Source organism: Bos indicus x Bos taurus, chromosome 1, assembly GCF_003369695.1.
Source record: "Bos indicus x Bos taurus breed Angus x Brahman F1 hybrid chromosome 1, Bos_hybrid_MaternalHap_v2.0, whole genome shotgun sequence".
Classification (NCBI taxonomy): Eukaryota; Metazoa; Chordata; class Mammalia; order Artiodactyla; family Bovidae; genus Bos; species Bos indicus x Bos taurus.
Window position 1 is genome coordinate 87,841,144 of NC_040076.1, and position 13,261 is coordinate 87,854,404.

The window sequence follows — 13,261 nt, forward strand, 5'->3', positions numbered from 1 at the left end:
GAAGACTCCCCAGGTGGAGATATCCAGAGCCAAACAAAGACAGAGCTTTGAGACTTTGAGGAAAGAGCCCACAACTAAGTGTGTAAATTTTGAAATATTCATTCACGTTTGAAGATTGTAAAGCCATCGGCATGGATGGAATTCCTTGGGAAAAGGGGGAAAAAGGGCCGTGTCAAGTATATGAAATGTTTTCACACACATTATCTCATTCGATCTTCATAATAACCATCTGAGGTGAAGAGGAAAGGTATTTTTTGTTTCATTAACACCTTTGTGAGGAAGCAAATCAAGACACAGAGAGAGGCTAGGTGGCTTGTCTCTTAGCTGGAAAGGGGAAGAACCAAGGCAAGGAACAGGTCCTTTGGCTCCACGTCCAGCGCTTCTCTTATCACACCACACTGTCCCTCCCAAACGTATCTGTATATCTACATCAAGTGATACAGGACCTCTCCACAAATGGCTTTTTAAAAAGAGGGCATCGTATCTTCTTCCTGTTATGTATATATCTCAGTTACATTGTGGAAATCTGACATATGTCAAATCATGATGTATAATGTTCTTTTCTGTATTTTGTATACTGCTTTACTGATAATTGGACAAATATTTAACACAGTGATTTGGACACAGGCATAGATGACATCAAATCTCATTTGTCAAAGCAGTGCTTGCTTTGCAGGTGAATTCTTAGGCTCGGCTACCGCATGGTCATTTTTCTCGGTCCATTCATTCCTGCGTCACCTGTCATGATGGTTGTCTCCTTTTTCATTAATTTTGACCGTGTGCTAAGCACCCAACCTCTGTAAAATTAAGTTTTAGGCAGTCATAATTCACATTTATTCACTGGACATCTTCAATGCCCACAGCAAATCTTCCTGAGGTTTCTCTTCCTGCTTTTATGCTCTGGGGAGAGTGCTCCCCAGATAGTACTGTAAGTCATGCCAGGAAAGGATCCTGCCACAGAACAGCCTTTGAATACAGAGAGCACAACCATTCCTTTTTTTTTTTTTTGGCCATGCTGCACAGTATGTAGGATCTTAGTTCCCTGACCAGGGATTGAACCCACACTCCCTGCAGTAGAAGCATGGAGTCTTAACCACTGGACAACCAGGAAGTCCCAGAGAACACAACCATCCTTGGCTAGATTTGAAAAAACTACTTCCCTCTCTTATTTGCGAGGGAGATAACACTGACGTTTGGAGATGTTGCAAATGTGACAGATTGTGGCATATTTTATTACATGATTTGTAGTATATTTTACCTATCTGGGGGAAAATCCAGACAATGTGACACACGGATAAATGTGCCAAGCCCTTGTAAAATCCCTGGGGCCGCTGCAGCCAGAACTTAGCTGAACAGACTGAAGGAGCAGCTCATGGAGAGAGAGCATAAGGGGGCTTGTTGTGTTTTGCTGTGGTTGGCAATTTGCTTTCCCAGCTTTTTAAACATATGGTAAGGGATGGGGGGAGAATGATTCCAGACGACGGCAGGGCACCCTCTGTGTTGTGTTTTTTCAGTTTTCTGCTATTTTAACGAATTTTCAGTCAGTTTTGCTGATGTATGAGTATATTAGTGGTTTTATTTTAGGCAGAGAAACCATCACCTTTTCTTTGAATACGAGAGTTTGCTATTCTGGTTTAATTGTTATAGAACCAGATGATGATTTATTTGTGAGAAGAAACAGTTTCTGGAACTTCTGTCCTCTACCTTCTCCTTGATTTTCTCCCTTTAAAATGCCTAGAACAGATAACTTCCCTGGTGGTTCAGTGGTTAAGACTCTACGCTTCCACTGCAGGGGGCATGGGTTTGATCCCTGGGCAGGAACTAAGATCCCACATGCCATGTGGCCAATAAATAAATAAATAAATAGCCTGGAGTAGAGTCACTACATGATAATGACTTATTAGGAAGCAGATGAGCCCTAACTGGTAATACTTGAATAAGCTATTTCTTTCAGAAGGGTGAAATGTGTATCTGTATGCAGACATCTTAAGCACTATGGTTCTTGCCTGCCACACCAGACCTCCTGAATATACAATTTGAAAATAATTTAATTAATTTATTTACTTTTTGGCCCTGATACATGAGGAATCTTAGTTCCTGGACCAGGGATCAAACCCATACCCCCTGCAGTGGAAACATGGAGTTTCAATTGCTGGATCACCAGGGATATCCATAAATTATTTTTTATGAGGGCAGGAAGTATTCTACTTATAAACATCCTTTTTTTTGTAGGGTTGGGGGGAGGGATAAAAATGTTTCCAGTGTGATGCTATTAGCCACATATTATGTCATTTTCTTCTCATTCTTTCCAGTTTGCTGGAAATTGGAGACAGAAAGTAAGGAATAAACAACATTTTCATTTTCTGAGTTGATGTTCCATGTTTTTGTCTTTAGTCTCAAGTTACAGTAAGTGCCTGGTAATCTTTTGTGCAAAAATATCAATATACTTGGATAAGTGTGTGGTTAATTAGAGCCAAGTTTTCCATTCTTTTCTGGGAAGAGACAGGAACTGGGATTCAGCTCCTTGAATATAGTCTTGTTACTAGTGCCTCTGGTTTAAGTGCATACATTCAAAGTCACCGCCTCCTCTGCATCTTGCCTCATTTTCTTTATGGGTAGTTCTCTGGAGCCCTTAAACTCATGCTTGTTTGCTCAGCCACTTATGCCCGTATTTCAAAGAAGTTTTCTGGAATTTCACACACTACCTAGATGAGGTTCAATATGAGGACTGAATTTCTTTTCTTACCACTTAGGGAGAGCGAACAGGAATCTTCTACGGAGATTTATCCTCCAAAGAAGATGAGGAGCATGTGATATAACATCTCAAATCAATCTCTGACTCCCCATCCACATTCCTCTGTTGACAGGAAAGCTTTCAAATCTCCTAGGAACTGACCTTTGTTATGAGGTTTCACTTGGGAGTGGTGAGGAAAAATTGTAGTCCTGGGAGAATTGTAAGAGAGATGAAGCTTGTCTTAATCTTCATTACTTAACTTGCATCCATTTTTTGATCCTTTGCTTCAAAATTTCCAGTGCCCAGTCATAAAAATGATAATAGTCTGTACCTTTTATTAGTAATCATCATAAAACAATTGCTGTCATTTTATGAATGTTTATTATGTGCTAGACATTTTGATAAGCATTTTATATATATCTCATTTAATCTTATGATTTGATTATGCTACTGTCTCATGTTACTATTGCTATTTTCCAGATGAAGAAACTGATGCACAAGTAAGGTAAATACATTTCCCCAAACCTCATAGAACCAGGATTCAAACTCAGGTCTGAATGTTCCCAAAGCCTGAATGCTAATCATTTATTTAGACCTTCCCCCTCTTGGGTGTTATTCCATTCTGTAAATTTAAGACTAATTATCTCTTATCAGAACTTATCTTTTATGTTCTTCCATAGCCCTGCTCTTAGGTTTCTGGGGTGATGGATGATTCTAGGGTACTTTGGTGTGATGAGGAATTTTTGAGAAAGACAATGTTGTTCAGAGCCATCTGCAATTTTATTGCCAGGTCACAAGAATCTGCAGTTAAACATACTGATTTCTAGTAGTGGCTCTTCAGGTTTTTTTTTTTTTTTTTGATGGGAAGATTTTCAAGTCACAATACAGAGAAATCTGCTTAATTTGCCTACTTTTTATTATTCAACAATAATTCAATTAATTGTTTATTCATTTAAGTGACATTTATTGCACCCTCCTATATGCCAGGAATTATATTAGACTAGAGGCTGAGAATATACACTCAAAATGAAGATGAATAAAATAAATCCATGTCTTCAAGAATCTTTTAGAGGTAATAGAAAAATAAACTACAACTATCATGTGGTATGTAATTGTTTTTATAGAGGGGTGCAGTGTGATGTTATTGAAGCATAGACGATAAGCACCTACCTTGGGCTTGAATCACCTGGTACAGACGAAGTTTGAGATAAATCTTGAAGAGTGATTATTAGTTAGCCAGATGGATAGAAAGAAGAGAGATCAGAGAGGGGAGTCTCAGACAGAGGAGACAGTAAATGCAAAAGCCCAGAGGTGTGAAAGAATTTGGAAACTTAGGGATGAACATTGATTAGATGGCTGAAGCATAAGAGGTGTGGGGATGACAATGAGAAACAGACTTAAAGGTCATTTCACTCCATGATCCCAGTCATTTACAGCAGCAAACTTGGCTGTAACATCCCTATGTCTTGGGATGTAAATTTTCCTAAGTAAAGGCAGAACATCACGCTGGTCTATATGCTATTGTTGAATGAGAACCCCTTCCTTTTAGCAGGCCTTGATGCCTGTCAGTGTCAGGGCTGGTCTGGGTTTGATTTCCTACTTTCCACAAAATGGAAATGGAAATGGGAGGAATGCCCATGTGAAGGTAGGTTGTAGTTTGCCCAGTGGCTGCTCTTCAGGGATAACAAGCTACACTGATATCAGAGGTAAAGTAAATTGCTGGCTCTACCTGATCTTTCAAAGGGCCCCTTTGTTCCAATCTCCATGGGTTTTTTTTTTTTTTAATTGAGTTTAGTGGTAAATGCTGGCAGTTTCTGAAGCTATTCAACTATTAAAATACTTCATTCTTAAAAGCGGAGAGAGTTGCTAATTTCCACTGTTGGATGATTTGGACATGGGACTTCTCACAAATACCAAGAAGAATCTTCTAAATAGTTTTGGATGTTTGCCAGGATAACTTGAGGGTTTGTTAGTATTCAAAGTGTTATTTATTCAGTCAGATATCATGACATTTTCAAAGAAATTGAGAATTGGAAGGCTTTTTTATTTTGGTTGGTGTTAACACAAAACCCATGTGGCTTCCCAGATAGAGAACTCCCCTGCCAGTGCAGGAGATGTAGGAGATGTGGTTTTAACCCCTGGATTGGGAAGATTCCTTGGAGAAGGCATGGCAACCCACTCCAGTATTCTTACCTGGGAAATCCCATGGACAAAGGAGCCTGGTGGGCTACAGTCCATAGAGTCGCAAAGAGTCAGACACGACTGAAGTGACTGAGCGTGCACACAACACAAAACTGGTTTGCTCTGAGTGGCCTTGACTGGCTGAGCTGGACCTGGCTCCTGAGATGTCCATCAACAGTTGCCCAAGCTGTATTTAGGGTGCTCTCTTTTTCTAGGAAGTTGAAATTTCCCAGCTGATTATGACTTTCTAGAAATGGACCTAAGTGTAGCAATTGCACCAAATTCTGTGTCTGTCACAATTGTTGGAAAGGAAAGAGTATATTTTACATGTAAGTCTGAGTCCCTAATCTGAACGTGGCTTTCTTCTTAGCATTGTTAAATGTTGGCCACAGCAGCTGAATGCTTTTGGTTGGAAACAGACACTGTTCATTGTTTTGAAATGATGCCTCTGTCATGCTCAAGGATGGCAGCAGGACAGTGTGTTTGTTTGCTCACCATGGGAAGGAGCTAAGTGTCAGGGCTTGCAGCTGCCTCACAAACTGCTGGGTTTTTAGCACAGCAAATAAAACAGCTGAGCTTTGATGACACTCTAATGGAGGAGGTAGATGAATTGGGGCGGACCTAAGCTGAGGGTATTATATGAATGTCTAGATGTTGAATTCACCATAGTATTGCAGATGGTGAGTGAAGCTTCCTGTTGATGTCTCTGTGACCAGCTCTCTCACTGCACGGTCTGAAAAGGAACTGTTAGCTTAAATGTTATGATGTGTGAGAAACCCAAGGGGTAGGGAGAACCTGTCTCTGTGTCTCTTCATATGCTCCTTGAATGAATTTATTCCAAAACAAGGAATAAATGGGGCAACAGAATCTGTGCTAGTCTAAATGGGTATTCATCAGCCCCGAAGCATAAGGCCCTTAAGAAAAACACAGAGACATTCTTTAGTAACTGATGAATAGTGATAGTTGCTTACATTAGCTTTTCTAATTCCAAATATCCTTTCCCCATATCCTTTCTTTTAAACTAGTTTATTTTTCCTGTTAATTCTTTCCTCTTAGGATGATATCAGTTGCCCCTAAGAGAACCTTTCAGATAGAAGCCAAAATATTCCCGTATCTCTCATTGAGTGAAAATTAGGATTAAAAACAATTTATGACATACCTGGAAGATTCATAGAAAAATTGTGAAGTAAAATTTGAGTATGGTTCTCCTTTTTTGATTATAACCACAAGGGATTTTGTGAACATGTAATTGCAGGGGGTCATCTTTGCTGTGTACAGAGATTTAACAAGAGAAGAAATAGAGCTAAGAGAATAGGGGAAGTGGGGAGAGAGAAAGAGAGGGAGCCAAATAGTGAGAGGCAGAGGTAGTGTGAGGGAGAGATTTTTATGAAGAGACATTGTGACTTCTACCTACAAAAATTTCTGGTACTACTAATTGTGCTAATAGCTGGTGGGATTGTGCAGAGGACCTTGAAACTTCCTCTACGGTCAGATCTCATACTATGTTGGAAACATGTCATATTACAACTTGCAAGAGTTTGGGGATTAAATTTGTTTTAGAACTTGGCTAAAGAATAGGTCTGGAAGCCCTAATTAAATGATTGTATTGTTTGAGAGAACAACTTCTTTTCCTACCTAAATGAAACACTTGCTCATAAAGTCATTATCAAAACTGCAGAGATTGACATTTCCTTTCAATTCCTTGGCATTGCACTGGAGAATGACACCCTAGCCAAGATGAACCCATGGTGCAATTGTAGCAACATTTTGTTAGGAAAACATCTATTCTCCTAAGTAATCTGGTTACTTAGATAACTTAGTTTGGTTGTCACACAGTTGAATAAGGACATAATGTAAAATTTCAGATAGTGCTAATTTTCAGAAGGCCTATTCATACGTGAGAGGCATTGTAAGAATAATATTCACATGGACATTAAAGGGTTTGACTAGCTTATCAATTTAAGTCATTTGTGATTGCTTAGGTTCTAATGATTATATTATTAACCTTTTAAAATTGATGTCATTTATGCTACATTTATAAATTTTTATTTATGTCCTAATTCTGGCTGAATTATTTTCCATGATCTTATATTCTAAGCAAATGGAAGTTGCTCTTTCCTACCCTCCCTCCATTTTTAAATAAAAGAATACTAGTAGAATAAGTTAGTTATAGCAGTGTTGATCTGGTTTTGGGTGGATTTAGTGAGTAGATACAGGGAGGCAGATTTCAAAAAGTTATCAGAAGAACATTTAGCATTGTCTTATTACCTGGTAACCTATCTCATTTCTGATAGGATTCAAGTAGTAACTGTCCCTATTGCTAGATGATCCCTGCTAAGGATTAGAATCCCTGCTAAGGATTATGTGTTAGTGTGAGTTTTGGGCATAATGACATTTTAAGCGAGTCTAACGCCAGTCAATCCTAAAGGAAATCAACCCTAAATATTCATTGGAAGGACTGGTGCTGAAGCTGAAGCTCCAATACTTTGGTCATCTGATGCAAAGAGCTGACTCATTGGAAAAGACTCTGATGCTGGGAAAGATTGAGGGCAAGAGGAGAAGGGGACGACAGAGGATGAGATGGTTGAATGGTATCACTGACTCAATGGACATGAGTTTGAGCAAACTCAGGGAGATAGTGAAGGACAGGGAAGCCTGGTGTGCTGCAGTTCATGGGGTTGCAAAGAGATGGATACAACTTAGCGACTGAACAACAACAACAACAACTTCAAGAGACCATATACTACTAAAGGTTATACTGTTAAATGACTTCTTCATTTTACTATTAATAGTAATAATTGCCATTTGGTAGGCTTCTACTATCAGAGAAGGCAATGGCACCCCACTCCAGTACTCTTGCCTGGAAAATCCCACGGACAGAGGAGCCTGGGGGGCTGTAGTCCATGGGGTCGCTGGGAGTCAGACACGACTGAGCGACTTCACTTTCACTTTTCACTTTTATGCACTGGAGAAGGAAATGGCAACCCACTCCAGTGTTCTTGCCTGGAGAATCCCAGGGACGGGGGAGCCTGGTGGGCTGCCGTCTATGGGGTCGCACAGAGTTGGACACGACTGAAGCGACTTAGCAGCAGCAGCAGGCATCTATTATATATTATATACAGTGCTAAGCATTTAATTTATACCTTCCTTGGTTAAGCTTCATACCAACCCTCTGTAGGTATTAATATTATCCACACTGATGTGGATTAAAGACCTGTTTTCTGCTTTTTTTTGGTATCTATTATCTTGACCCTTCCAGTAGATTATAAATTAATTCTTAAGAGAGAAGTCAATGGTATACTTTGTAGTATTCCTTATAGTTGCTGCAAATGTGAAAGGATAGAACAGGTTCAGCTTAAAAATTGTCTGCTCAGTCCTGCTTCCCTTCCAAACTTTGTGAGTGTTATCTGAAAAACTCCAAAGCCACGGGAATGATTGCCACAATTCAAAAGCTACAAGCTAGGTATTTTCTCACTTCTCATCCTAGTATCTGTTGGGGAAGTTACTTAAAATATCTCTGTGCTTCAACATTCTCATCTGTAGGATGGGATAATAATAGTGCTCCCTTAATTGGATTGTTATAAAGATTAAGTTATTTAACACATGCAAAGCATTTAAAACATTATTAGCCTCAGTTCTTTCTCATTTAATAATGAGTATTTAGTTTTGTATATATTTAAGTTACTCCAAGAGGTTGTTTCTTTATTGGGATTCAAGAAGGCACTAGTTAACTTCTTCTGGGTGTCATTATTTTGAGATTTCTACAATCTTATCTGATACATCAGTTGGGAATTTTTAATAAAAATCTCAGAGGGAAAGAAAAATTAACTCACCTAATAATTTTACTTGTATGTGTTTCACTCTTGGATCACTTGAAGGGAGCCCAAGATACATTAAAGGTTACAAATTTTTAGCTCTGTAGTCACAAAGATTTCTCTATTATCGTCAGAATTAAGTTTTTAAGATGAACTCAGAATTGAGTTTTCCATCGTATTTTCCAAGTATTTATAATATCATGTGTATGTGTTTGAGAGTTAAAAAGGGAATGTTCTTTATAATCTCTTTGCTCAATCGCTCAGTCGTGTCTGACTCTTTGTGATCCCATGGGTCACATATAGCCCACTAGGGGCTTCTCTGACCGTGGGATTTCCCAGGCAAGAATACTGGAGTGGGTTGCCATTCCTTCTCCAGGGGATCTTCCGAATCCAGGGTTTGAACCCAGGTCTTCTGCATTGCAGGTAGATTCTTTACTGCTGAGTCATCAGGGAAGCCAAAATAACTTTAAAAATAGTGAATCATAGGTTTTTGGACTACCTTGGGCTTATCAACTTAGAATGCAAGAGGTAGTGAAATCTTTCCAATGTAATGGATTTTTTTAAAAAGTTTTAGTTACACATTTGCAGTCCTGATTATACCCTATGGATTTGTTTTTGAAAATCAAACTAAGAATTACAATATCACAGAATCCTTTCTATTTCATCAGGTTAGTTTCACTATTCATTCCACACATATGATTTGTAAAATTCTGCAATACCTAGAAAACCTTGATTATAAAAGGTACTTATATATAAAAAGGTACTTAAATATAGATGAGAAAGACAGATGTTTGTTCTTCTTCTTCTGATATTGATGTTAAATAAAAGATGGAATGTTTTTGTCTAAAACCAGTTCCTCATTTTCCTTCCCCCTCCCGACTCCAAACACAATGTGAATGGCAGTGTGAACAAAAGCTTCCTTTAAATCTGTTATTCAGTCCAAGTGTGTGTTAGGGAAAAATTGTGTATAAAACCTAACAACAAAAAAAGAGAATTGTAAATAGAAAAGTAAAGCATGTAGATGAGACAAATATTCTCTGCTATAATTTTAAAATCCCAGTGGGGTATACTTGTCAGAAAGAGAGACTACATACTCATTAATTTAAACATGAATTCTCAAAAGCAACATTCTAACATGTTAATTTGCCATGATAGATTTATCCATTGAAACCAGTCCACCAGTCTTGACCAGCAAGTAAGATCTTAATTCTAACAGTTCAATTGAAATGGAATAAAGATTTTCACACAAATATCTTAGTAACATAGACTTTCCTGGATTGTATTCAACATTGTCAGTTCACAGGTAATGAAACTCCTGGTAAATGTTAGCTTCTCACACAGTAGCAGGGTCTTACATGGAAAAGGGCTCTGTTCATTTTCTATTAAATCACAGGAAGAGATTATAGAATTGGTTAATGAAAACAGCTTATTTTTTGGAAATCAGTTAAAAAATCTAAAGTTATGAGTACAAAGTAATAAAAGAAAAAAATAGCTGCTGGGAATCCCCTCTTCTTTACAGTGATATGGTAGAAATACAAAGAAAACGCACAACATCCTTTAGTTAGGAAATCTGGTCCCTTCGCTTGCTACAGGGCTCAGTTTAGAGTAAGGAAAGAAAAAATATTTTTGGCTGCAGCTTTAGTAAACAATGAATGACAAAAAATATTGCAGAAATATCAAGAGATCTGACAACTCTGAGCACAGATCTTGTCCCATTGATATTGCCTATGTTCCTCCATGAAGCTTGGCAAATAAATAACTGAGCCTGATTTTGGCAGAAGGAGAGAAGGAAGTACTAGTTCCAGCATTGAACCAAGATTAAGAAAAAACCCAACCAACAAAAAACAGTTATTTCTTTTCCTGAATAATAAAGACATCATGTTTGCATATAGAACAGCTTTTGCATTATTGCTCTACGTATAAGAATATATTAAAGAACTCATAACAGACTACACATTACAAACTTAAGGTTCTTTGGTGAAGAATGAAAGAAAACAGTATTTGAGCTTTAAAGAAAATGATCTCATCCACTTTGATTTTATCTGTTGATCCGCTGGATCCTTTCACAGAGCAGGGAAAGATACTGTGTGAGTTTCACCATGGCAACAATTGCCACGCCCCCAGCCATCATGCATGTTGGCCAAAAGAGTGAATGGAACAGCACGTTGGAACTGTAGAGTTTGGTTAGGATGACACTCTTCTGGTTTCCTTCCGGGTCAGAGTAGCAGGAGAAGTGTTGGTACTTCCTGAAGTTTTCCATGACAACATTCACCAGGGACATGGATTCTTCAAAATTTTTTCCACACTTAGGTATATAGGAGCACTGTGGAAAATGAGATAAACTGTCACCAGAAAATACTGTGTGTGTGTGTGTGTGTGTGTGTGTGTGTATCTGGTACGAGGAGGGGTGTAGAGGCCAACTTAATGATCTGTGAAATAAGCATGATTTTTAAAAATATATATATATTCAAACTACTGCCTCCAGAAACTCTGAGAACTCACACACTGATTAAAACAATGCTTTAAGGTATTTGACCAAGATGTACTTTGATAGCTCATTCATATAGTTTAAATATTGATTAAAATCAAATACTCAAGTGGATTCATTTTGCCACAGCTAAGCATGGTGTTATTCTCCAATGAATATACTTTTCCACAGAATAGAGTGTCAGCCTTTCATCATATCTGTCCACAACTGTCCATGTAATATCAAAAGCTGCCAGTTCTCTCAGGGAAAGTAGTTTACTCTTGTCTTTTTTGGCTTGGCTTGATTATTTGCAGTCAAATCACCTTGGCCAAGAAGACAACTATACCCCTGATGAGTTGCTAAAAACGAATCTTGGAAAGTGTAGGGATATTGAATAGTTGAAGAGCTGTGATAAATAGTTCATGCCTAGTTAGCACTGACAAAGTAAATTTTTCCATAAAGCACGGACAAATAAAGCAGAATTAATTCAATTTACTCTTAAACTAGCACTCATCTAAGAATTTAAAGTATCTTTTCTTTGATCTTTTCACCTATTATTGTTCTTGCTGTCTCTCTTCTATATGCCTCTCTTTTTTTCCTACGTACCTATATCCTTTGATTTCTTTCTTTGTATCTCTCTTTCCCTTTTCTGCCCTGTCCCCTCCTGATGATATTTTCCCCCTCTTTTCCCTCTTCCTGTTCTTTCTCTTTCTCTCTCTCTCTTTTTCTCTTTCTCCTCTCTCTCCCTCTTCTCTTGGTACAGATGGAATTAAGGAACTTTGTAGTTTTTCTTATTATTTATAGATATGTTTTTGCATATATTTTCCTAAATTAAAAAGCATACTGAGTGAAATAAGTCAGAGAAGGACAAATATTGTATGATATTGCTTATATGTGGAATCTAAAAAATGGTATAAACGAATTGATTTATAAAACAGAAATAAAGTTACAGATGTAGGAAACCATGGGGACTGAAATATATACACTACTATATAGAAAACAGATAACTTATAAGGACCTACTATATAGCACAGGGAACTCTACTCAAGACTCTATAAGGATGTATTAGGAATAGAACCTTAAAAAAGAGTAGATACATGTATAACTCATTCACTTTACCATACAACAGAAAGTAATACAACAGTGTAAATCAACTATACTCCAATTAAAAAAAAAAAAAGCAGTCTTTGAGGAGATGAAATCTCGGTGACCCTCTTCCTTGGTCTGTAAATGAGCAGTGAAAAAACTGATATAATAATGAATCTATTTTTTAAAAAAAGTTAGGAAAAAAGTGATTTAAGTCACTTCTCTGGGACATACGTGGGCCTTAGTTAAGTCTTTACCCTCTTTATGATAAAAAAGGGTTTTTATTGCCTCCCAATAGGAAAAAAATTCCTATTCCTTGTTATACGCATTATCAAATGGTTAATTTAATTGATTTATCTGAATTAAGATGGTTAGTGACAAGATTGCTGATGAACTGGTTATTTTAATGTGAATTAGAAAACTATGCTGCATCATTAAAACACTGTTATTCTCTGTTGAAAATTGTCATACTACACTGAATTCATGAAAAAAAAAAACCCATATATCTTACTGATATTACCAGTTTATAAGATGTGATTTAAATATTGACAACATGACTTTTACAGTCTCATTGGCACTCCTAGGATTGTACAGTACTGTACACAACTCATAGGACTGTAAAAAGAGACACAGATGAGATGAGCTGTTGGTGAACTTCGAGGGACACTGATGGAAGCTTTGGGGCAGGATTCTGGAATTCCAGACACCAATTTAGACTTGTATATTTCACGGAAAGGAAATATAAAAGAAATGGAATGAGTTTTGCTAATGGAGTATGTTTGAATGACTCTTTTCCCCGATTCCCTGGTGGCTCAGAAGTTAAAGCATCTTCCTGGAATGCGGGAGACCTGGGTTCGATCCCTGGGTCGGGATAGATCTCCTGGAGAAGGAAATGGCAACCCACTCCAGTACTCTTACCTGGAGAATCCCATGGAGGGAGGAGCCTGGTGGGCTACAGTCCATGGGGTCACAAAGAGT

The 13,261-nt window shown here is 37.9% G+C and overlaps 1 protein-coding gene across 6 annotated transcripts in view; it reads right to left on the reverse strand.

The window, feature by feature from the left end:
* Positions 1 to 9,687: 9,687 nt before the first annotated feature.
* The window catches only part of KCNMB2 (potassium calcium-activated channel subfamily M regulatory beta subunit 2), a 301,069-nt gene continuing 297,495 nt past the window's right edge, over positions 9,688 to 13,261 (reverse strand). For 5 of the 6 annotated variants that reach the window (XM_027540575.1, XM_027540539.1, XM_027540566.1 and 2 more), the window contains one exon: positions 9,688 to 11,053. In XM_027540575.1, coding sequence (XP_027396376.1) covers positions 10,769 to 11,053 — 285 coding nt within the window. In that variant the 3' untranslated portion in view covers positions 9,688 to 10,768. The remainder of the gene's footprint in view (positions 11,054 to 13,261) is intronic. The other variant, XM_027540558.1, reaches the window with a different exon arrangement.